General features: G+C 43.9%; 1 protein-coding gene across 1 annotated transcript; it reads right to left on the bottom strand.

Moving 5' to 3' along the window:
• Positions 1-5277: 5277 nt before the first annotated feature.
• On the bottom strand, positions 5278-25756 carry RASGEF1B (RasGEF domain family member 1B). The gene is made up of 14 exons (XM_026048028.1): positions 25658-25756; positions 23169-23351; positions 21923-22045; positions 21266-21403; positions 18245-18457; positions 18072-18146; positions 16618-16713; positions 16165-16267; positions 15344-15423; positions 14098-14193; positions 10237-10332; positions 8865-8988; positions 8068-8140; positions 5278-7046 (listed from the first exon to the last, which is right to left on the bottom strand). Exons 2-14 carry the CDS (start codon positions 23343-23345, stop codon positions 7022-7024), a joined length of 1419 nt encoding a protein of 472 aa, XP_025903813.1. The 5' UTR covers positions 23346-23351; positions 25658-25756; the 3' UTR covers positions 5278-7021.
• Positions 25757-26312: the final 556 nt, after the last annotated feature.

Below are 26312 nucleotides of genomic sequence, written 5' to 3'. Positions count from 1 at the left end.
GATCTCCGCAGCTAGATTACGGGATTCATTTGGCTCCCAGGTAAGTGCTTGCTTGTGTTGAATTCAGGTTTTTGCTTAATTAACTGTATCCCAGCCGTTACTGGCACTTCCGAAGGCTCTCAGAGGTTCTGCTTGAATCCTTCTGTTATTTCGCTGTGTTTCAGAAGAAAACACATGATGTATTTTCTCGCAAAACACCTCATACAGCGTCTGAGGAAACGGCATCTTTCAAGGTGGCAGTGATTCCTTCTTAGGTATTTCGACCCTACAGTATCCCGTTTTCCTGCTTGCTCCACAGCGGCGATATCAACTAACTGCCGTCGCTCCCTTTTAGTTTCTCGAGTGAGGGAGCTTTCCCTGGGGTAAATTAAATTAAGTTAAAAAATAAATTAAATTCAAAAAAGTAAAAGTAAATTTTGAAAAAAAGTAAATAAAAAAGTWAAATTAAATTAAATTAAATTAAATTAAATTAAATTAAGTAAACTACATGGCTGAGATCTGTTAGCGCTCACCCTGTGCGACCTCAGCTGGGACCTCCTGTGTCTTAGGGAGGACACCCCAAGACTCTTCCTCCAATGTCTCAGTCCCCTCTGCAGGTAAATCCGGTGTAAAATGGCTTAAGTTACAGTGTGTGAATAAAGGTGGCAGCCCGGGTAAATAAAGCAGGTGTTGCCTGCTGGGTGTTTGTAAAATCTAAACCAATTTCCTCCCGTGAATTTCCCCACACAACCGTATCGCCTGGTTTATTTACATTTTTCACCACAAGAGGACAGTATTTGTCCAACTGCCTAAATTTTGTTACCCCAGTTTGACAGAAAAAGCACAAAAGTAGAGCTATTCTTGGGATTACACCCATTAAGTAAGGGCGCTGGTATAGAGGTGGTTAAAGCAGCAAAAATACCAACATTTCTGGGGTTTCGTTTGTGTCCTTCACACTGCACAAGACTCAGCAGCTCCCAGGTTAAGCACATACTGCTTACCCAAGCATCTGGCTTAATCCCTGTCGCTTGGACGTTGCTTTCATGTTTTATTAAAGCCCCTTCCAAAGCTGCTGCCCTGCGCTGTGTCAGATGCCCGAGCGACGCGGGGACGTGGGCTCCCGAGGGCATTGGTTTTTCTGAGAAGGATAAATATTCATTTGCCTTTCTATGACACTTGAGSAGACTTTTTTTTTTAAATTTTTTAAAACCTAATTCAAATGTAGTGGGCTAAAAGTAAAGTTAAAAAAAAAAATGSATATACTACTCTGCGCTGAAAATGCAATCCAAATCGTGAAGCTAATTGAAATAAATTGAAATTGAAATTTCTTTCCCCTCTTAYGGTTCCCTATTCTGATCTCCAGACAACCCAACTACACAAGCAATTTAAAACTACTGTGCCAGGCATGCAATAATTCTATTTATTAATTTTTTTAAGATTACATTATTGCTTTCCCCATGATTAGCTTTCCATCTTTCAGTTTCTCCTGACAAGTGAGGCCAAGCAGTCATTTATAACAAAAAGAAAACCTGTGATATATTAATTTCATTACCAGCAAACATAGTCATAAACTATTAATGAACAAACTGCTAAATATGCAGCGGGGGCTGTTTGCAAGCAATGATTCTGCAAGCCTGATTTTGCCAAACAGTTAAGAAAGAGCAGGGAGCTTTATTCCTTGGGAAGAAAAGCAGCAAAATATTACAATGAAATATGTTTCCATTACATAAATTGAATGATATGTTTATGTTATATAAACGGGGCTGCATAAATGGATGTGCTGATTCAAAAGAAGGTGACTCTCCCTTTCTTACAAACTGATAMGTATCCAATAGCACTACAGCAAAACAAATGTACTCGGACCTACAGCAGTGTGTTACAGAAATGGACTATCTTTTGGATGAAAATACTTTATTTTGTACAGAGTATAATGAAAACTCCAAGTTTTGTCTCTTAAAAAATTACTTCACATATTTACCGTTCCATTTTCCTTCAAAGCTGATCCAATAATGACATAGCCCTTGAACATAACTCTCAGATATATTTTTATTACAAAAAGAACTCAAATGCATTTTGTGAAAACAGGATATAGCAGTTCTAGGCTTTCAGTTTACACATACTGCAGTAAAAGATGGTAAGTACCATCTTTTGTGGCTCTGAGTGTCATGTAACTCCCCTTTATTTTGAAGAATAAAAGAAATTGCAGGTTCAAGTAGTTGTAATGAACCAATAGGTTGATAACGTGATGCTTAAGCACACTGAAAAAAAAACCTCAGAATGCATTCACTAAAAATATTGTGGTGTTTAAGTCTGTCTTCTGATCTGGGCAGTAAAGGGAGTATTTTTTCAATGCATAGGCCTGGAAAAGAACATGAAAATGGGAAAAAAAATGAAGGAATTCATATACTTTGTTTAACTCTGCTGTACCCAAAATATAGATACAAAGCACAAGATAATTTTATTTGTGGATCACTGTTTTTGAGAGAACAAAAGCTTTGTAATAATTATTCAGGGCAGAAGCCCTGGAACTCGTTTTAGCAGTTGGGTAAACAAAAGTGAAGGGATTGTAGATGTGCTACATTATAATTATTATATATATTATATATTATTATATAATTATAATCATAGCACATAATCAGAGGTGCACAAGATGCATCATGCTCTTTTTTTCTGTCCCTCGGTGCTGCCAGTGCTTGCACCAACTGGTATTTGCACCTAACGAGGGGATTTACAAATCAGATTTCTTTAATACTCAGCTCGCAGAATACGAGTAAAAATTCTAGATGGGAACCATTCTCTGCAGTGTGAATTCTAAGTGCAGTTAGTCACATAAACATTTTTTAATAGGGGTTCAATTGGGCTCTGAAAATTAGCTCTGTTGACTGTCCGATTAGCCGGGATTACACGGGGATCAAACTTGCTATTTCTTCTAGGCCTGATTCTGACCTGTCAGACAGAAGTTAGTACCAAAATAGTTACTGATTTGATCAAGAAGAAATTAAGAGAAAAATAAAATCATCCATTTCTGCCAATGTAGGTCATTAATCTAGCAGCAATGGCTGTAAGAAACATCCCCCAACAGGAAAATGCAACCCAGAGATTTCTTGAAGAAAAGCACTTCAAAAGCAGTATCCACCACCTAAATGCTACCAGGTTAACATACAGCAGCAAAAATAATTGAAAGGCTACGGATTTGGGAGGTTGAACAATATCTATCAAAGCTGGGGCGATTGACGTGTGCCACGCTGGATCTTTCTAAGGAAAGTTAGAGCAGCTTGACTTTCAACTGTAAGATCAAATTTTGATGCTTACAAAAGGGTCCTGTGGTCACCCTGAGACTGGGCCTTTGCTTTCTTTGTCCTTCCTAGAAGTGACCGGCTCTGGACACTGCTTTCCATGGCAGCTGGAAAGCCCTTCCGAGAAGGGCTTCCCTTTCCCACCTCTGGACTTCATGGGGCAGGGGAGGGAAACGCGGACAGAGCAGAATTCCCTGCGCTGCAGCTTGGCTGCCTCTCCGATTGCCGTGGGCTACAGCAAAACACACGAGAAGCAGCTGCAAACCTCACCCTGTATTGAACGTTTTTCTATCCAAAGAAGTAAACTCCGTGAAATACATACACCCAAATACAGATGCACAGCATCTGTATTTGGCTTATAAAAATACATCCTTTCAGGCTGTACTATAGCTAGAATATTCAAAAGAAAGACAGAAAAATACATGAACCTTTTCCAGAAAAGCTGAATGCAGCACAAAGCTGCTGTTGCCTGCAGTGATGCACTTTGTGAGTGGGCTCTCACTTCAAAACCCCCTGAATTTTATCCGTTTCGAGGTGAACGGTCAGCTTGGCAGAGGCCTAGGAATAGTCATCTTGTCCATAGACCACTTCTCTTGCCAATCCTTACCGGCCCCGTTTTGAAGCTTAAAACCAGCACTTGATCTGGGAGCTGAAGGCAGGACCTTGAGGAACTGTCGGGGAACAGTTGCTTGTTTGAATCAAGAGGTGCCCGAGAGGAACACAGGCCAGCAGACACATGTGCTAATCAGGGGCTCATTCTTCTCATTTCTTTCGTTGAAGTGCTCCAAGAAGCCCACGCGGGGGCTCACTGGACTGCTGCGGCACAAAAATCCCAGGATTCAGAGGCGCCTTGGAAAAGGAATGCCGTTTTGCTTCATATCTTAAAAGCAAGTCAGGAAATAAAGCAGTTGCCAGGACTAGAACAATTCCCAGCTTAAGCTCCTGTTAAGAGCAAGCTGTGCCAGAAGGGACAAGAAGAAAAGGTAAGAAGGAAAAAGGGGGGAATTGGAGCTGGCCACCTTGCTTGCTGTCTCAGAGCGGAGTGCTCCGAGCAGGGTTTTGYACCTCAAGGCAGCACTGACTTTTCCCGGCAGGATTATGCCACGAAACCATCCCCAAGCAGCAGCAATGTGAAGTACCTGCAAGCCAAGAACACGTGCTGCTCTTGGGGGGCTTTGCCCAACATCTAGGCTCTTTGAAATGCGTTGCTTCACCTGTGTCCCCAAGAACCTTCTTTTAAGCTCTGCTTTCACCAGGAGAAAAGGGGAAGCCTAAGCTGTGCTCCAGCCATTTCTGCGTGAGAGACGGAGGTGTCGCTCGTGTCGCCTTTGAGCACCGAGTCTCTGTCACCACTGAACCAGGCTCTCAATTCCTGCCTGAATCCTGCCCTTTTTCCCTTTCACGAGTTCCTGTAACTCTTCATTCTGGAGCAGGGCTAATGTTCCCTTCAGCAGACCCATTTTCTCGCTCCTTCCCTACGGGTTAAGTGCTACCGAAGGCTTCCCAGCCAGCGCTTCCACGGCCTACCAGCAGCTCGGCCTCCTCCAACTCCCATCAAAGGCCTCAACGCAGCGGCYGCCGTGGAAGCCGGCGCTGACAGCAGCGCGGGGGCCGAGCCTCAGGTGGCTCTGCCACCCAACAGCGGGTGCCTTAACAGCCCCCAGGAGCAGCCCCCGGGGCAAGGGCGCCTGCCTGCCCCTCTGAAGCGCTGGCTCGGGCACCTGCWGCCCGGGGGCGGCCTCCCCGGAGGCCTTCGTTCTGCTCGCTGACTGCCCCTGGCAATCCAACTGCAACCAAAAAAGCAAGTAGGGCAATGACAGCGAATGTTTTGTCACAGCAACTGCTTTTATTTATGCACTGCCTTCATTTGTGTGCCTTGTGAGCAATACTATAGTATTCCCAAAAGGAGTGGAGGTGGAAAACACGGTGTTCCCCCAGCATTTTAAATCAAGTCACTTTAAGTCCTGCCTAGAAGGCTTAAAAAGAGAGTGGTCAAGAGGGCTGGAAAGAGCTCCCCTGATGAAGGCCGTAGGTCAAGCCTGTAAACCACAGGCACACTCCTCGGAAAGATGGATTCCCTTCTTGGCATTAAGTTGGCATTTTTTAAAACACCGAATGGGAGCAGAGGGGAGAAATCCCCTTCCATGGGGAGGGTTCCCAGCACTTTCCTACCTGAGGTCCACGGGATATGAAATTCCGTGATTTCCAACACCTGGTACCAGCACACAGCTTAAGGACAGTATCTCTGTTGACTTATGGCACTTGGACACGTTCTTACCCAACTCAAAAATCAGACTGTGGCCTGAAAAAGGTCTCACAGAGCACAGACTTAAACACGAGCCTATGTGAAAACTCGAGAGGTGCCCTGCAACCGACAGCCTTATTCTTAGCTCATTTCTTTTTGAAACAACAGTGGCAGGGTAACTGCAAATGCATTTGCCATGTGCTTTAGCTTAGTGATTTTGTATCCAGGATAATCTACAGCTACCATTTCTTTTCTTTTTTTTTTTCCTTTTTTTCCCTTTTTTTTTTCCCCTCTTCTATCAGGTTCTTCCTAGGTAGAGTGGCTAAGTATGCAGAGCTACTACAAACTTACCAGGTGTGTAACAAACCAAACTACTTCCCTGTCATAATGATAAACCATAAAATAAACACACAGGGTGATTTYTGCTTGCAGATATAGTTGAAAAGAAACCTCCTCTTTTCCTTTTTGCAATTTCAGCCAAGTGGGATTGTGTTCTCTCCATTGTTACCCTTTCAAAAAAATCAATTATAAAAGGACTTAATAAAAACATACTTGCATATTTGTACAGAGTTTGTACATCAGTTTTTCAAAGACCATTCTAGAAAAGTCAGCTTTTTCAACCTGATGTAAGAAGAAAGGCAAAAGTTATGGAAAATCAGAGTAACAAAACAGTATAGTAAAAATAAGAATCTGTAGCACATAGTGATTAATTGTAAACAATTAAAAGAAAGAAAGAAAACTCCCTACAAGGCATAAAATAGTTGAAGCTATATTGCTACTGTATTTTTCTAGCAGGTGTGTTTTCTATCACAGTCTTCTTTTTTATTACTATATCTTTTTAAAATAACTTATAATAACAATAATAATAATAATAATAATAATGAGTTTGCCTGCCAGCAGCCAACTCAAAAATATAATGAAAAAAGAAAAAAAATAATTAGACACTATTACAGTGGTGGGGAGAAGCTCTCCCCAGCAGCCTACGTGTTGTGTCCAGTCCTTTCCCTTCTTAGCAATCCTGATTTAGCCAAAGTTCCTGGCTATATTCAGCTTATTGGAAAYTGAAGTTCTTCAATTCAGACTTGGTTTCAGCGAGAGGAATGGCAATTTTTTTCCCCTTCTGCAACTTAGTATCAGCTCTGGAGCCACAGCAGCATCAAGCTCCAACGTAAGGAATGGGAAAATATTCCATCCAGGTGTGAAATGATTCATAGGCAGCATCCGAGCTCTGCCAAGCCCTCTGTCAGCACCATCCTCAATCAATACTTAAACCGAGCGGGCTGTGATTTCATCTCATCTGGCAGCTGGGAGAAGCTCCTGTTGGGCCTGTTTGTTGACTTGTCCCATCTTTGCTGACACGGTATCTTCACTGATGCACAGTTCCCATTACTCTGGATGCCACTCAGTGCACAGGAAAAAAAAAAAAAGAAAAAGAAACAAGCCATGCCCCTTAAAAACCCACATAATGCAGCAACAGCAGCAACAGCAGCCAGCTCGTACATTAGACTCTGCCCAGGAGCGTTGACCTGAAAGAGAGAAAGATAAATAAGTGAAGACAGTTGTTTCAATGAAATAAATCTTTTCAGATAGGTTCAGAGCACCCCAGATAAGGATCCTGTGAAACGGAGGTTCATGTGAGCAGTTTTGTAAGCCTGAAGTCTTTCTCTGTCCATCTTGCCTCCGCGTGTCAGGAGTGGCTGTATCCTCCTGTGAGGAATCTCCCTTCCCCAAAAGAATTGGGACTAGTCAGATAGAAGTGTCTGTTTCTGGCATATCAGTATTTTGATATATTGATATACTGAAGTATACTTTTTGAAATACATATTGAAGTATATATTCACAGTGGAAGCTCATTTTAGGGGTGAAAATACAGACTATCCACATACTTATCTATTTCTCTCTTTGTCTCCATCTATGTGCCTGAACGGCTTTCTCTGCTGCCATAAATTCCCATTTGTTGTATTTAATTGGCAAAGCAGCAGCTAAAGCTGCCTATTCATGTAGTTGTCATAATTAGTAAAACGAAAGAGGGGACCGGGCTGTGTTCAGCCTGCAGAAGGAGAAAAGAGCCAAGAATGGGATTTGCTTAAATTTGTTTTTGCCAGCTGGAACTCTGAATTATGTTACCTGGTTTCAGAATAGATTTGCCCTAGAGTTATCTTAGGGCAAAATTCAGGCTTGCCTGAAGAGACGTGCCAGGYGGGATGCAATAGCTGAGGAAACGTCTGCCTGAAAACTCAAGTGCTCTGTAATAGTTGTGAGGCAAGAGAGACTTCCTTGAAGTTTAGAAAATGTTTTTCTGATACTGGCTGACACAAGAAATTAATCTCCTACCCCCTGAGGGAGAGGAGGGCTGAGAGGGTTTAAGATAAAGAAGAACCGACCGTGCTCATTTCTTCCAGGAGTCTAGGAGCAGAGGGGAAATTTCCACTGGTGCTGTGCCCCATCTGCTGAAGCACGGAGCCTGCCATTTGGTTTTAACTGTCTGACGTGAGCCCTGCATCCCATTCTCTTTATTTATTGATGCGAATAACCTTTGACACAAACCTCAGAGTCTTCCATCTGTCCTTTTCAATGTGATTCTCAGGACTTTCGCTCTCGTAGGAAGCCAAGTAAAGTGCTGCAATCGGAAACAAATACAGTAGGTTTAGGCCTGCTGGCATTTTACAATTTGCTGTCCCTCTAAAGTAGGCTGGAGTTAAATGAAGCAGACCTATATTATCCATCCCTCAGGTTAGGCTTCAGAATGCCATTCAGAAGGACAGCCTTGCTTATAATTACATCCAGACAATATTAACAAAGAGTGCGTGAGGACAAAGATGGCCCTAAGCGGGGAAAAAGAGCCAGTGAAAAGCTAAAAAGCAGGAGTGGAAGAAAACTCTCTCAAAAGGAAAAAAAAGGAGCCCAGGGCCATGGTTCTCGTGCTTTTTAAGCAAGGAGCTAAGTCCCAGTGCTCTCTCAAGCAGCACCCTTAAGTGTAAAAGGCATCTTGGAGGTCCATATCTATCTATCTATCTATCTATCTATCTATCTATCTATCTATCTATCTATCCATCCACCTCAGAGGGTCTTTATGGTATCCACCCAGAAATGGTATCTACATGCCCATAAAATTTTTTCATTCCATTTCAGAAAAAAGGACAAAGTCCTCTTCACAGAGTGCATGCACGTTAAGAAAAAGATCTTATTCTCTCCCTTATTTGTAAAAGAGAAGCACTTTGTAGGTTCCCAGACAGAGATATCCCAAAACAAAGAATTTCTTTATAAAAGCCACATCTTAACATGGATAAAGACTGAAAAAGAGCGAGTGACACCTGCCCTACGGGAAGTTCACAGCTCCTTACCATCATCACTGAAGACTGGGACAGTAAGCAAGTACTGCAGGATCTTGCGATCCCTTTCGAACGGACACTCCACTTGCTTCCACGTCATAAATTCACTCACTTGTTTCGCCAACTCCCAAAATTTCTGCCAGATTAGAATAAAAAACAAAAGAAAGATTATGCAGCAGACAGCCTTTTACTAGAACATTAAAAAGGAAAAGGGCAGGGAGGGAACAGAGGTCTAGGTTGCAAGTCCAAGTCTTGGATTTTCCACAGTTTCTAAGCTAGAACTGAATGTGAGTGACTGCGGAATTGTGCTTCTCACTTTTATGTTTCTGTTTCAAACTGGAATGACTTCACGCTTCTCCACCCTTGTAAAATTGTCATTACTTCTGAACAAAAATAGCAAATCATCATCTATACTCAGTTTTCTTTCAAAGGGCTCATAACACTACTATGCCCCACTTCTAAATTGATGATGCTCCTATTTGTGTGCTTTGCCCAATGAGATTTTTAATTCTCACTTCAAAAGCCTCTAGATGTTTAATGCTGACCTTTCTAAGTTCAGATGTTCCATTTTACTGGCTAAATTGAAACGCTGAGTTTTCTYGATGGAAACTTGTGCCAAAGATAAACATTCTTCTTGCCCTGATACCATTTCCAGATGAAATCCTGCAATTCAGCTTTAACATGCCTCACACATACTTAGTTCCCTTGAAGAAAAGGACATTCCATGTCATCACACAATGTAAACTGAGAAACAGGCTACTAAGGCTGATTACAGCAGGGAAAAAATACTGTAATTTTGTGCAGGTGATCCAGGCATTTTAAAAAGTGAAAAGTACCTGAGAACAAATCCTTCTACTGTCAGGGAACTAGTAGGAAATCACACCAGAGGAAGGGGCTCTCTGATGCTGTATCACACATTCCCTCAGGGATAATCTGTGACTTACATGGATGAAAATGCTGTGTATATATTATGACAAAGGTCAAACTCATCTTTTACATTGAAATTTAAGGAGAATGCCCCAAATTTTTTTTTGTATATATAAATTGTTGTTTTGTAGATAGAAAATATTATTTTATATTTTCTTAATTAAGAAACTATCTAAATTGAAATGTTTCAATAGGTGTGAGCACTGTGAAGGCATTCTAACTTTTTGCACTAAAATCTGTTAATGCTGAAACAGTTTCTATCAACATTCCAGCTCAACAAAACTGTATTTTCCTGACTTTCTCCAAGCTCCTGTGGTAACAGATGCACTCAAATTAGAGTCTAATTTTCCCCTCTCAATGYAGTGTGGGCTCAGTCATGATCTGCCTTCAGTGTTCTCTTCAAGGAGGTGATGAGGTGTAAAATGCCCCACTCTCAGTGCCACAGGGGTCTACTCACTTCAAAATTGATGTGACCATTTGGAAGACGATTGGCACAGCCCTCGTTGAGGAAGTAAATATCTTTGATCAAGAGGCTGAAGAAAGGTATCACGATCTAAGGAGAAAGCAAGGTTATTGTCAGTTGGGTACCTTATCAAAACAAAATGCTCTGCAGAGAGAAATCCAAGGARGTCACAAAGCACAAAAGCAACACAAAACACTGGGAAGGATCTGTGTAACGCAGAATGTTTGTCTGTAAAGAAAGTCTCCCTCACATGGTAAGCTAGTCCCTAGGGCTTCATTGCCAGCTTTGTCTCCAACTGCTTCCTTAATCCTGAACTGTTCTTGGTATGTCACTCTTTTGGGGTCCCTGTGAGAGTGTCCGTTGTGATACCAGTGCTTGTCCCTTATGGCTATGAGGTGTGTTCAGGACAACGAACTTGTTGCTTTTCTCTGTGATGGCCCTGACGTGTTTGGGCTTTTCATCAGACTTCCGTGCGGATGCCGGGGTGCAGCGTTTGGAGGTGCCTACTCCTTGCTCACGCTTTGCTAACATCTCTGGAGGCGCTGATGGCAGAGAAAAGATTTTGTGAGGAGCTGCAGAAAACACGACCAAAGATAAAGGCCGAAGGCAAGAGCTGACAGGCACCTCCTGGAGTCCTTTCATTCCCTTCAACCTTGATTTGTTTGCACCCTTCCCTGAGCTGCATGTGCCTTCAGGGCTRGCAGACCAGAGCTGGAAGTTGAGGGAACAGAAGCATAATGCACTGTAATCAAAGCAGGCAAAGCAACACTGTGAAGAGGCAAGGCATCAACCGCCCTAAAACAAGAGGAGCAAGTCAACCAGATAAGCAGAAAATCTCCTGACTTTATTACCTCCAGTAAGAGCTGAGTAAATAGGTGATCACAGAATGTTTTGGGAATGCTTATTTGTACAAAAACGAAGACAGGAAAACCTGGGATCAGTTCAACTGAGATAGTGCTTTCACCCAACAAAAAGTGCTGCTGCATTGTCTCCCCAAAAGCCTTCATGAACCTCCACATGTGCCCCAGGTTCCTGCAGGGTACCTCCAAGAGCACTTTCCTCCCTCCTGACAGAGATTTGTTTGCTGGATGAGCAGACACGTATGTTAAAGAGCAGCATGGAAAGCCCAGGGCTAGTGGCCCACTGTGGTAAATGGCTTTTGAACTCCAGTTCCCTGAGCTCACGTGAGAAACTCAACCTGTGCGTTGGCTGACTCCGATCAAAGCATTTCCCGGCATCTGATCAAATGGAAGTATTTGTCTTTGGAGAATGCCCACATTCCAGCATTCTTAAAGAGACTGGTTTTAATTTTCAGAGTTACACATCCTTTTTGCAACTGGGTATTAAACAAACAAACAAACAAGAAATACCACCTTACTATTTCCATGAAGTACTTTTCTGCACCATTTCAACATACAGAAGTACTTTGGATTTTTAAAAGTCACTGTTCTCTGAAAAGAATTAAGCATTCTGCATCTAAACTTCAGCAAACAGATCCTCAGGACTCAGAACAATCCGGTATTTTATTTCCAGCTTGAAGCATCAGTATAAACAAGCAGGCTTCCTATATAGATCAGCCTCATCCTGCCTGGCAGTTTAATTGACTCTATAAGCATCAGAATCAGGTTTCTTAAACCTAGTATAAAGTGCTAATATTACAAGAAGTTGATGAGCAGCTGCTTCTAAGTGGATTAAAGCTAGCAAGCCATTTGGCTTCTCTCCACAACAACTACAATTAAGCTTCTGCATTAATGTGTAACTGAAACCAAATTACTTCTTAAAAGCCAGTTTCTTTTTGAAGAGGTTAATAAAGACACCTCCTCTGTTGATGCAAAATTCAGAGCTACAATTAGCAAGGGGAGTCTTTAACACACTGTATTTACACGGACGTCTGATTCAGCTCGCCTCTTCCAGTAAGAAGCTTTTTCCCTTAAGAAATATTTCAAATTCACGTGGCAGAGACTGTAAGGGAAAGGAACTCTACAGAACTGGAAAGCTCTGCCTAGGCTGGGGCTTGTATCCCTTGTCCCAGGGAATACACAGCACAAGCAGTATAAATGCCAGTCTAGCCGCTCTACAAATGCCTGGGTTGGCCCAAAGCTGAATCCAGTACTAGAACTGGAGGAACCTTTACAGAATAATCCCCTTCCAGCAAGAAGGGATTGCTCTTCTTCCTGGAGTTTTATGCTATAGGCAGAAGCACAAATAAGGAATGATACTTACCTGTATTCTGGCATTAGTCTAMAATGAAAATGTACGGGCCTTGTTCTGCCACTAGCAACCTTAGACCTGGCTCTTCCTCAAGACTCCTCTTGGTTCCAGCTTTATCCATGCCAGCTGTTCTGGCCAACTGCTCCACACGAGCACAGTGACTACTGCAGAGCATAAGGAACTAGGGAGGCTGGGGACACCGCCAGGAGGTCCCCTCTTGCCCATCACACGGGCCCCTTAGCAATCCTGCTGCTCCTCATGAGGCTATTCATGGCATGAGGCATTTCAGCATGAACGGGGTAGCAGGTGTGATGGAAATAACTGCTACAAAGGGAAGATTAAGCTTTCTGACTAGCACATCCCTGAGCCAAGACTAGGTGAGAACTGCATTCTGCTCTTCTCTTTAGACCCCTTCATTTAAAATGGTTGGTGTCCAGTAAATAGCTGCCCTTTTTCTTCAGTCTTTGCCACAGAGAATCTCACAAAAAATCAATCTTGAAAGACGCAGGAAAAGGAAGCTAAAAAGCAGCAGCAGTTCTGTGTGCCTGTTGAAGACCTGAGATAAGCAACTTTGGCTTTATTCTCATTTTAGAATTAACTTTCTGAATGGATTTTAAAGCTTTTCTATCAAAAGCATTTTTTTCTTTAAAAGAAACAAAGCACTTAACAGTGAGCCATGCCCACTGTTCTCCTTTGAAGCCATTCCTTCCATATTTAGTATATGCCCTAGGATGCTTGTCAAGGTTCTTCTTCCTTATCCTGTCTAYAATTACAAGCATCTGTCCTTCTGCTAATTCCACATGCAAATAACATCACCCATAAAATAAACACACGGAGCCAGGAATGCTCACAAATAACTTCCAGCCACTGAAGAACCRAACTATTTCCCCACATTTGCCAGCTCTGAACTAACTTTCCTCACCCACAGTTAGGCCAGCTGATCTCCCCTCCTTTGGGTATGAAAGCTCCACAATGTACTCTCCCCAGTCCCCTATTCTTCATCTTTCAATGAAGTTAATACTGTGAAAGGAGGAGGTGCTGAAGGGAAGTCTGTCACTCGGGAGCCCTACGCAGGGCACAACMCAAAACTCATGTGATGACAGTCATGAACTCCTCGGAACACGAAGCCAAGTTACAGAGCAGCATAAACCAGAACCACTTGTTAGCTGTCCTACTGGTGCTCCTCAGCTTCCTCTTACAAGTAGCACTTATAAGGATGATAAATTCCTCTAGTGACCTCTTTTCAATCCTCGGGTTTTCCATTTGTATTACAGACAAAGAGGTCAAACGCTTTTGGTTTGGGAATTGGGTTCTTTGTCAACTGAACTGGGGCAATGCATCATATTTAAATCATCAAAGCAGTCACTCATTGTTTGCAGCTTTTGGTCAGTACCAAGCTGGACTAAACTTCAGCTGGCAACCCAGCTTTCCGAAATATTCTATTTCCTTGCTTGCTAGTTTACAAGTAAGAGCTAGACATTCTGAGTAAAGAGGGATTCAACTTTGAGGTTTCTGATGATCACTACTACCTAAAGGCTCTTGGTTATAATTCCTGAGAATCCCAAATTTGAGACATAAGCTGCTTTTCGTGCAGCTTAACGAGTACATTTCATTTCTGCCCACGCCGAGTGATCTGTGACGCACCTTCTCTCTGTTGCTGTGAGCTGTCAAGGACCTCTGAGCGGCTCCACGCAGAGCGGTTCGGTAATTGTAAAAGTTGCTAGAAGGGTCCATCTGATGCTGCAGGCAAGAAGAATATAAATAATGTCACTACTCACCAGTGTCACTACTCACTTGAGCAACAATTTCAAAAAACAAGAGAAACTTTACTTAAAAGAATGTTTGCTCAGCACAACCAGGAATGCAAGAAACCAAGGACTAAGGTCTGGGCAGGAAAGCAAAGGCTGCCTTCATGGACCTGCTTTTTTTCTCTCCCACCCCAAAAAGAGGAAAACTAATTTGAAAGCCAAAATTCTGAACTCAGATGTACAATGGACCTTCTCAGTAGTATTTTGCTATTGTGTATGCAGATTTCTCCAAGTTGATTCAACTGCAGTGGCAGGCTAAAATTAAATAGCTAAAGGTGTTAGTGCTCCCCCATCTGTCTCCCTCCGTGCCCTAACACAGACTGCTGCCCTCCAGGGCCAGGATGACTGAACGGCTCAGGAAGCCAGTCCTTAACCAGCAAAACTCACCCTGCAAAATTCAGCACGTTCAAATTAAATGGGCTGTAACCAAAAGAGCTGCTCCCTGAGCTTTGCAGCCAACCCCAACGCAAAGGCAGCTTAATCCCATCCAAGCATGGGGGCAGAAAGTGCAAGGTGGTGGCTGCAGCTCTCCAGGACGTAAATAGCCTGATGGGATCTCCAAACTGCTGAGAAACAGCCTGTATTAACTGACTGCCATTTTAAGCAGGATAATTAACTTGTTGGTAAAGAAGCGGTAAGGCAAATCACAAATTCATAGGCTGCTGCACCTTCATCATCCTTGACAAAGACCTGAACTACCTGAAAGTAACTCTCAATGCATTAATTCAGGAGAAATGTCTCTGACCAGACACAGCAGCTGATGGAGAGCTTAATGCAATTTTCAAAACTAAAACTACACCAGGTCAAGCCACACCATCTCTCCCAACTACATCTACCTTTCAAGAGGTTACTTGCATTTTTTTTAATTGTTCTTCTATTAAACATAACAATGAGTTCAATTTCCTTCTTCCAAATCAACAAAGCAGGAATCAGCTGAAAGATTCTTATGAAAACTTCGGAAATTTTCAGTAGGCACCCACACCAACTAAACAAAAACTGTCTCTGTGAAGCCAAATTGTACTTCAGAACCCGAAGTGACACTCTGCTGACAGCCCTAAGTCCACATATAGGCCAGGACTTACCTCAAGGATATCGAATTTGGCTGTCTTCACTTTTGCCCAAGTTTTCTTTAATCGAGAGACAGGGCTCATGTTCATGCCAGCTTGATTTAAAAGAGAGAGAAATTGTTTGAARTTTTAAACATCTCTAGGATAACTAAGGCTTGTAAGTATTTCTRAAGGAGTAACTAAAAACAACAAAACAGAGCTACTTAGAAGGCAAACTTTTCAGTTGCTTGAAATTCCACATTTAAGAGGAAATTTTGAAAGCATGCAAATCAGCATTTCTTACGGAATGAAAGCTCTAAAAAAGCACTATAACATGATTTCGTGTGGTTTTAATAAGCATGAACCACACGGAAGAAAACCAAAACGATTCATCTCAATACCTTCTCTTACRGATTTAACTGGAAGTTAAACGTGGTCATGAAACTTTCCTATTTCTATAAGAAAATATTCCTTTTTTTTGTATTAGATACAAAAAGCAATGTAGATTTTTTTAATCTACTTCATGGTACAGCAGAAATCATAGAATGCAGCAGTTCTCTGTTACTTGAAATGTTTCTTTTCCGATTTAGGATTGAAGCTTCTTTTTAAAATTGGGGATTTAGCTTTTCTGAACAGTTGCAATAAAAGCATACTTCTTACTGTAACTTCAACTACAACAGAAAATCTTTTTTTTTTTTACATGTGTTACAGTAAAACACTTAGCAGTTAACCCCCATTTCTTCTCCCAGCTTCACATTGCTGAATGTATGAAGCAGTAAAAACACCTCCACAGAGAGCACTGCTCTTCCTTGACTTCGATTCAGTCCGAGACAAAACTTCTCGGGCCATATACTTACAAATAATAGCCATTAGYGAGTTAAAGTTGCCAATGTTGAAACATTCCCGGGCTACGTCAATGAAATATTCTATTACTCGTGCTCTGTGCTTCTTCTTCACAGGCTGCAAGAGATGCCATTGGAACGTTACTTCAAATGCTCCAATTCCTCCCCACATTTATCCCATCCTTGCGCTGTGACTTCCAAATGGATCAAACCATACAATTGTGTTCGAAAGCCCTCAGGACAGTAAAGCCAAACTAGACAATGAGGTAAGTAAAGGGCAAGGAGGAGAGGTTTAAGATGCTCTATAAAGAAGGATACAAGGGAAGGAAGAGCAGAAAAAGCAGGCAACACAGAAGGCCAAGAGGTCTTCAAAGGGCTCCGTGAAGAGGACAACAAAGCTAAAGAGGTGCCACAATTCTGCCAATGGCCCAAAACCAGATGTTTTAGCAGAAAAAAATCCTTGCTCACCATACAGATTTCTGTTGCAACCAGGTAACTGAGCCTGTTGAACCATTCTACATAGGCTTCCAGGTTACGGGTCTTCTTTCGATCTCCGTAGCAGCTCTGCAGGCAGAGGAGAAACTGCAGCTGTCAATGTCATCCTCAGCTTTGCCCCAAGAGATCCTCGGCCTCCTCCCTTGCTATGCCCAGACACCATTAATGTTGTTAACCCAGGTTAACTCAGCTACCCAAAGCTGAGCTGGGTACTCAGCTCAAGGTTGGTGGTTGAGGTTAACTCAACTATCCGAAGTCAAAAGGTGAGTAGGAGAGCAACAGTGAGAGCTCAAGCACCCACTACCTCTTCCTGAGGTGCCAGCTCCATATTCCAGCCCCATATTCCAGCCGCAACTCCCATCAGGATGCTTTGAGGAACAGGGATAGGCTTATGCAAATAATCCAAGCTAAAAACCTGCTTAAGCACTTCCTTGCATATAAGCACTGTTTTAGTCCTGACTCCTGTTCTGCCTTGGTATTAGTGACAACCTTACACCCTCTGCAAAAATACAACCAAGTCCTTCCCTTTGGCACCTTAAATTCAGTTGTTTATACTCAATTAAAATACTGCATCCTAACTTCTGCGGATCAAATCCACAGTTTTGATTTGCTGCTCCTTGTGTTGCCCTATTTTTTAGTGCCTTGCAATGATTCCTTTACTCCATCTGCCTGGAAAAGGGCAGGCAGAGGTGTCAGTAGTCTCCACCTATACAACCATTGCGAGAGTCCGTCTGACAGACCTACAAATCAGAACTGGGAGTCACTCTGTTCTGTTTGCCAGTTTGAGGGAGGACAGCAATTCCAACGTTAACTGCCTGATTTTGGCACAGCTGATTTGGAGCGTGAGTCATCTTGAACACAACACTCCAAGAGACCACAGCTCCAACACAGTTAGTTAAAAAGAGGGCATCTTTGCTCTTCATCTCACGTGGATTTGGAGCTCGCTGCCCAGTTTTTGGAACATGTGCTCGCTGTGCAAATTGCCCCTCTTGCCAGTTTGCTGCAAAAAATGTCTGTTCACTAAAAGGAAGAAGAGATGCTGAAAATGAGTGATGCAAAAGCCAAAATTTAACTCGATTTTTGAGGCTATAGGCCACATAGATGGCCAGGAGAAATCATTCCCAGGATTAGGTTACGCTGTAGTTTAAATCAGAAGAAATGAGAGATACCTTAAACGGAGTGGATTTAATGCCAGCGCAAGGCCAGAATGCAAGCTAAGCTTTGGAGCTTCTGGGCTGCTCCAATAAGAAGGAGCATCACAAGAAAAAAAAAGATTTTTTAAGAGGAATAGGAATATTAGAACATCTCACTACCAAGCTCATCTCTACGGGTCCTCAGTAGTTGTTGGAATTTCCTGCACACCGATCCCCTTAGCTCTAGCATCTAAGGGCTGTATTTCAGGACTGCAGCAGCTCCCCTCCCATTACCTTGTCGTTATCCAAGGGATCCTTTTGTACAAACGCCTGGACAAACTCTTCTGGTCCAATATAATTCAGGCGCTCCTGGATAAAGCACACAAGCAACCAAGTCACACTCGCCGTTGCTCTGCAGTTCGAGGGGAGAGGAGGGACGAAACTGCAGTTGAAAGCGAAACACTTACAAGCTCCACGTGCGTGAGCTGCTGAGCTAACGTGTAGGGATCATTGCAGACTGTGATTACGTCCCTCTGTATGGCCTGGGGCTTGCTCTTTAGCACCGTGAGGCGATCTGTGGACGTGGCACTGATTTTTGCAAGGACTTCCTCATACTGGCTGACAGTGGCAAGTTTCCGAAGCAGGTTCTGCAGGAGCTGCTGGACGTTCTTCCGATACATCTGCCACGACACGAAGCGGTCAGAACACATTCCCAAAACATGAGAAAATCGTATTAAAGTCTGAGTGACTCCCCAAACTGAAACACTTTTCTGGTCAATGCTCAACTATATGAGTTATACACAGCATACGATAGGAAGATGAGTATGTGAGTTTGCAGTATGGGCATCTAGCGAAAGCAAAAGGAATCCAAAGGAGCATTTAAACACTGATTGCATCAGGGATTCAGTCACGTCCTGGTTAGCCYGAGTTACAAAAAGTAAATACTTCATTTTATACAGTCAGTGTATCTTAAGTACTGACCACCTAATAAAATACCTGAAATGAAAATACTCTGGCTGCTACTGCTTACGACAGCAACAAAGAACAACACACGGTTATTCAGTGATGAAAATAGAACTTATTTCTCTCAGGAGTCAGTCAACACTAGTTTCACTTACCTCCTGAGTTAGATTTTATAGTAATTCTACTAGTTCCTGCAGCTATGCAGCACCCTGAGCTGTAAAAACAAAATTAATTTATCCTCCACAGACCTTCCATTTGCTATTCGCTGTGTATTTTAAGTTTAAGAGGCATTTTAAGAATGTCCCTCTATTTCTGTACCCTATCTAGGCACTCCCACCTAGGTAGGAAAAGCCTCTAAGGACTAGACAGCAGATATAGGGAGTGGAGAGAGCAGCAGGACCCTTTTCAGCTGATGGTCACTTGTGTCTGTCCTCTATGGGAGCCACTGCTACCTGGTAGAGGCTRAGCACTATATTGCAAATGAGTTTCCATGCAGCCAAAAGCAAACCCAAAAGCACCAAAGTGAGAGATCTGTGCAATTGTTGGGATGCATTTGGGATCAGGACCCAGAGCGTGGCTTTGGTGTCACTCCACATGTGCTTATCACCTGTTCTGCAGAAGAAGAGCCTGCCAAATGTTTAGAGGGAACTAAYCAGAAAATGGGAGGCAACGGACAACATGAAAAGATTCCGAAAAACGTATATTGAAACACACRTCAGCAAGTGATAAAAGGAACCAGGACCATCTAAAAGTATCTCATGACCATGACCCTCTGGGCAAACAGGAGGAAAGACACGCAAGGAACGGAATGAAGTTGAGAGACAGAGGGAAGAAAATAAGTCACAAGGCTCTAGGACTGCGTTTTTGATGGGCTCATCTGCTATGAAGATGCTGTCAAGATGAACGGTCTTTCCTGGACTCTCCCTGATAGCTCTTAACAGCAGTGCAGCAAAAGCATTCTGAAAGTGCAGTAAGGAGCTGTAAATATAAGGGCCACAGTGAACAAGAACAGGAAAGGCTGTGGTTTTGGATCCTTCAAGGCCATGACTCACACAAATAAATCCAAGCAATCTGCAGCAAAACAAGGTCGAGGAAGTTGCCATTTGCTGCCCCAGCAGTTCCCCAGCCAGTAACGCAAGTCACTTTCCCGCGGCACTTGCTTCCTCCTCGTTTCCCTAAAAAGAAACTTCAAAGATGCCTTGAGGTCTAGCAGGGGAGCTAGAGCTGAGAGCCATCTATAACTCCCTGTCAGAGCGASGTGGCTCCATTCTGCCCAGCAGTTTCTCCATCCTTTCTCCTCAACAGATGTCAGATTCACTGTGCAGATTTGCTGCACTGCCAGGAGCTCCACTGCAGACGATCTTCCCTGGTTGTCATTTCACCCTGTTTTTACTTCCATCAACCCAACTTTCCCAGCCGAAACAATTTCACGGCTCACTCCCTTCTCCCCTCTTCTTTTGCTCCTTCCCCCTTTCAGAATATAGGAAGGTGTTTCAGCTTCCAAATTTCATTTAGCCTTGTTCTCTTCCACCCGTGTTTATAGTTTCTTAAGGGCTTTTCAGCCCCCTGGCAGCAATTCTCATCTCCTCCCAGCTAAGCTCACCTACCAAAGCTTGTTAACTTGCTGTTTGCTGCCTCATCTACCCTGTTATTCAGAAGCTTATACAAGGCACACCAAGCCCTCAGCGAGCATTATGCCATTTAGCAACTGCCCTTTGTGTTTACAGTTCTTCCACATGACACTCCAGTATCTTTTGTCATTTTCCTGGGCTAGGCAGACATCMTCTGTTTGCTTGTTGAAGCCTCCTGCTTGCCTCTTCACCAGGTGAATATAAGCCTTGGGTTTGGGTTGAATTCTCTCTCAAGGCAGGCAACGGTTAAGCGTGAGGATATTTCCAAAGAGCTCCACGAAACATTATTTSTATCTGAGAGGTGGGACTTAGCAAGATTAAGTGATTCTTCACGTGCTCCCTTTGGAGGGAGGGGCACAACAGCCACGCTCTGAGCCTGTCTTGAGCACTTCAAGCTCAAGAAAATGTGTCTTGGTTCAGTTTTCCTATAAAACCTTTTCCTCAAACCTGCCATGACTCCTGCATAGACTGAGCAGAGCAGAGGCCTGATTCTAACCAACGCTGCTCATGGGGATCAAAGCAGCTATGCACCCAGACAGGGAYTTCTGAGATAGGCAGTGGTTTCCACCTTCATACCTAGCTTCTTTTTAACAGAAATCACTAAAAATGGAAAACGTAACCATCTACAAAGTGGTATTCATCTGCCTCAATACGTAATTACTTTATGGGTTTAGGGACAAGATAAATCCAGTGCTTTCCAAAGGATCTGTTTATGCTGTGTGGTTTTTTCCCTAAGCCCAGGTATCAGACAGAACTTTTTGCTCTAAGCACCTTCTTACTAACTTAGCTTCACCACCCACAGCCCTACTGCACCGTTAACACCAAAAAGGCTGCAATATCAAAGCATTAAAGTAATAGTTTTTTATCCAACAACACTGTGCACAGACAACTGACCTCATCGCCACTGGCTATTCGCTGGGCCAGCTCCTTTAAATTCTTCATCATCCTTTCATCTCGGAAATCATAAGGAAAAGTCTCTGTCCATTCCGTCAGAAGCTGCAGGATTTTGGGTGCTATTTTTCGTATCTGGTTCTATTTGAAAAATAATAAGGAGGAACGTTACGTGGAACAGCAAAACGTGTATATTTAACCCAAAAGAAATGCAGTTCCTACCCAGTAGGATACTGTGGAGCAWAAGGATATGAAGCCCAGTTAAATTTTTCATCTTAATTCAATTCTGCACTGGATTATAGGCCACTGAAGCCAATGAAAAGACTGGCATTGACTTACAGACCAAGAAATTGGGCCCCAGGTCATTTGACAGCCTTAGATTTATACTTGTGTTTTGCCCTTCATTATCCAGAGGGATCTATGCAAGACATCCCAGTATTTCCATAACCTGTGGCTAACTACCAACTACGAAAGTGATTAGCTTCAGTTCTCCCAGTATCTTCTCAACACACCACACTGTGAGAAATCAGCAGAATTAGTCAGGTTTCCAGTCTGTCTGCTGTGGCTGAGGACTGTCTTGAGCGGAGACCTTCTGCTCCAGGCAGAACGGAGACATGGGAGCGGGAGAGGAGGAACTTCCTTCACCCTGCAAGGTCCTACCTTGTCCAGGCCAGGCTCGCTCAGGCGCTGCTGCTCAGTGCACAGGTGGCAAACCTTGGCCATCAGCTCGTACGGGTGCATGAAGAGCCGCGAGCTGAGGAGGAAGGTGAAGATGTACGTCCTCTGCAAGCAAGCACAGCGCAGGGGTAAGGCTCCATCAGCTTCCTCTTCCCTCAACGTGCATTTCTGACAGAGCAGTTCCCAATGCTTCGGAGTCCCCAGAACACGTGTGTTCACTTGGCTGTGCAAAGTGCTAATACCACAGCAGTGACCTTTTAATTGCAGCTTGTCAGAGCTCCAGAGCAGGTATTATTTATTCGTGCTGGGGCCAAGTTATGCAAGATTAAACCAAAACAAGGCAGGGCAGGTTTAGTTCTCCTTTTGTACACACTGTTCCAACAAGTTCAGTACCTGAAATTACTCAGAAGACCATTTCAGCTCATCCTGCCTTGCTCTGTAGTAAATCTTTTTGCAAGAGCAATTACCAGATTATGTAACTCCTTCTAGGCCAACAGGGCAATCTAATTCATGCTGCAAGCCCAAGTTACTCAKAATATAGACTTACAATACAGACTCCTGTCTGCTGCTACATGTCTGGTTCAAGTAAACAGGCCTCAGAAGACAAGAGGAAAAAAGGTGCCCAGTGCCAGCTTGCCAGGGCATTGAACTCTCTTGATTTTATCATGTACTCCATCTTTTCTGAGCTGAATTGGCCCAACATCAGGACACCACACACTATCCTTTCATACTTTGTACAAGCAGCCCCAGTGCTGCTCATCTCTCAGTATTTTTTCCCAAACCATGGTGCCAATTTAACATTTCAGTTGCTAGMTACAAGATGCACGTCGAGCTGAGGAAATGCAGCTGGGAGGAAATGTATTGAAATCCCATTATCCTGAAACTAAACACACCCATCAAGTCACGCTGGTCATCCTTTCCCCTCAGCCTGCCTCCTGAGGCCTTCTCATTCTTATCTGATTTTTAATGGTCAGTGGTGCAACCACCAACCAGTCAGCCACGCCAGGTACTTACTTTAGAAGTGAATCACCAAGGTTGTACACGTAACAGCAGCACTAAMAAAGAATTAGCCTTCTAAAGTCACTCGAGTGCTGCAAGCTCACATGGAGCGCATCTGTTTCTACTGGATCACTGCTGGTCAGGCACTTGGAGCCCTTTTCCAGCAACTGGATGTGACACACTCTGTTCTAGCTGCACAGCTGATAGTTTGTACGGTCTAGAGACTTACATCGGGGTAGTAATCCACATTGGGTACTAAGTGCTGGATCAGAGCTTCCAGAGACCCTGACAGGAGGTTGTTGTCGTGGTAATTGAGCCCTCCACAGTTGTCCTCTTTGGCCTGATAGACGTTCCTGTTGTATCCACTGCTGTCAAAAGTAGCTGCGAAGGGAGGAGTCTGTGGCATCCTTTCCTGAGGAAACACACACACACGAGAGACAGGAACATTATCCAAAGGCATAATGCAGGAGCTCAGATCTGGTCTCACAGCACCACGCCAGGAAACTCAGTCTCACGCCTTGGCCATGTCATCTTTCACCCTGTGCAGGTTTCTCAGGGAAGGCCACCGGCCGCTGCCTACCTGTCGCAATGCCTGTGCCCTTCATCTGCATCTTGGTGCTTTCTGYTAAATTCCAGGCAAGGGATTGAAGTTAAGAGTGAGGAGGAGTGYGCAAGGATCTCGGCAGCAATTTTGGCAATCAAACTTGCTAAAATCYTTGAGGGATGTGGCACAGCATCAATGGGTGAGTTTGGGCAAAGTCCAGACAGCAGCTACACAAGAGTGAGACACAGAGCTGTTTTCAAGTTGCTCTGGGCAGATGCAGCCCTCATCAAATGTGGAGGGATAGAAGGGAAAATAAAACTGTAATAAAAGGTCATATGTGGTGACAGGAGAGCCATGTACCTGCAGTCACGGGCACCCTGGTTAAATCAGCTGCGGGCTTTCCCAGTAATACTGGGATAGGACTGATGCAAGCCAAAAGTCCACACCTAATAGCAGCTATCTTCACTGATTCTCTGAGCGGCTGCACAGACTTGGGATGTCAGTGTACAGGTGATCAGAGAGCTGCAGCTCTGCTAAACCCTCCCTCTGTTTTGGGAGAGAAGGTGAAAAACCCAGCCCTGTGTTTTCCAGCTTCAGATGTGCTTAGAATGAGAGCAAAAAAGAAAAAAGTAACCTCTCATCAAGCAGCATCTCAGGGCCTGTAGAGTAAGAATGCTTTACCAAAAGCGGTCTAAAGATGAACCGCTGCTGTGGGCTGTGCATCCACCCAGGTCAGCAAGTAGGTGGAGAGGGCGCAATGACCACCCAAGAGCTCTTTGGGAGATGCAGGATGTGCAAAGGCCCAAAGATAATGTCTCTGCTTGCTTAGGAGGCGAGTTCTGCCYCTCTTCCCTCTCCCCTGCCTTCTGGTTGCTGCAGGTCTTGGCCRTTTGCTAAAGAAACTAAGGGTTATAGGGTTAGCCTTTTCTGCTAGCTGGGTTTCTCTGCAATTTTAGCCACAAACACGTGCTTTTACTTATTTACATTTCCACTACCAGAGTTCCTGTGCCATGAGCACTAATGATGCAGTCGCATTCGGGGAGCAGAAAGACCCATTCGGAAGGCAATCGCCCCCCGTTTCCACTGCTCCCCACAACGAGGAGCTGAGGGCGATCCGATTCCAAAGACAATTTTCACATGTTGCTAAGCTTGGCTTGGCAGGGCCTGGGTGTGCGCCCGGGAAAAAGCTTTAATGCCCCTGAGCCATCATTGTAAGTGCAGATGCTGTTGCTTTTCTCCCCATTGTATCCAACCCTATTTGGAAAAAGGCTCTTGAAAGCCAGAGCCCTCGGTGAGCACCGGCCTGCRAAGGCTCCCGATGCGCAGAACAAGCAGTGATGTGACAGCCCGGAGATAAGGAGCATGTGGCCATCTGTGTGCTCTGCAGCTCCCAACAAAGCMCTCTTCTCCGGGATCTCCGGAGCAGCTAGAAGCTATTAAGTTATTAGCTGGATTCCTGGGGACCTAAAGCACTTCATAGAGAGCCAAAGACTCGCTGCTTCTGGCAGCAGGTCTGAATAATGGGGGCATTCAAACCAACACAAGACGGAGGGATTCAGAAAGTAAACAATGAGAGAAAGCCAAACTCCATTGCRGAGTTGAGGGAGGACAGTGAACAGAGCCTCCCGGGCTGCATGACCTGCACTAATCTGGTTTTTTTTTGAGATGCCAGAAGATATTTGCATCAAAATGGGAGAGAGAGGGGGGTCTCCGTGTCTGAAAAGTCACATTAGTCACTTTGTGCAGCTGTTCAACCAGCGATTCGATTCCTTCCAACCCCACGAATTGGGAGGGGAGAAGGACCAAATAAACCCACGTGCCACAGCGTACGAGCACACGGTGCAGGGCTGAATAAAAACAGGTTCTGGTAGAGGAGATGCTGGGCAGGGGAGACACCGTGATGCCACACAAGGATAAAGCTTCCTGACAGAGAAAGAAAAAGCCCTTCAGACTCTTCACAAGGCTCACAAAGTTCAGAAATAAACGATTAGCAAGGAGCTGATACTCCTCTCTGCAATATTTCCCGGGCTTTCCTGTGGTGTAAAGGTCACTATGTTTTAATTGTAAGACAGACTTGAACAATTCCACAATGTTTTTACTGGAATTCAGAAGCCATTTCAGCTGCTGGAAGTGAAGTTTCTTCAGCTGAAAGGCGAGCTAATACTGGCACTCACCTAACATTTGTAGCCCTGGGGCCTTCCAGGTAATACTCCACAAGGCAGGTGAAGAAGACTAGTTTGGTCCTGCAGAACCACCTGACATCACAGCTGGCACTGTAAGAAGAAAACAAAGAGAGGAGTTGATCTGAATCCAGAAATTCCAGAAATTCTTATTACTAATTCCCAAAGGGAATGAAATCTCTTTAAAGTCTTGCAGTCCGCTAGCTGGCAGCCCAGCAAATTACCTCCAGAAGTGCTCGAATCATTTTTTGACCCAGAATCAAACTGAAGATGCCTGAATCGAGAGGTGGAAGAAAATCACGGGAACCATCACAGAGAGACTGACGGTTAACAATACAACAAAACCCTGATATTCAGATCCTGAGAAGTATCTACAGGTTCAGTTCTTAGCTGTGCACTTAGGGCAGTCGCTCGGCAGCGACCACGTAGGAGAAGCTCCACGTGCAGCCCGAGGGGATTTCACTCACAAGTAAAGGACACCCAGAACACGTTGCCCRTGCCATGAAAAGGGATGATATCCAAGGGGGAGGGAGATAAATAAAGCGCAGGGAACACACGTGATTTTCCAGCCCAGTTGTTCCATCGCCTTGGCCTTGACTCTTTTGCTACATTTCGTAAGGAAGGGGAGACAAAAAGCAGCATCACTTTG

This window comes from Nothoprocta perdicaria, unplaced genomic scaffold (assembly GCF_003342845.1).
Source record: "Nothoprocta perdicaria isolate Ctin4 unplaced genomic scaffold, notPer1 scaffold_507, whole genome shotgun sequence".
Lineage (NCBI taxonomy): Eukaryota > Metazoa > Chordata > Aves > Tinamiformes > Tinamidae > Nothoprocta > Nothoprocta perdicaria.
The sequence above is the reverse complement of the archived record's forward strand: the minus strand, read 5'-3'. Positions and strand labels throughout refer to the sequence as shown.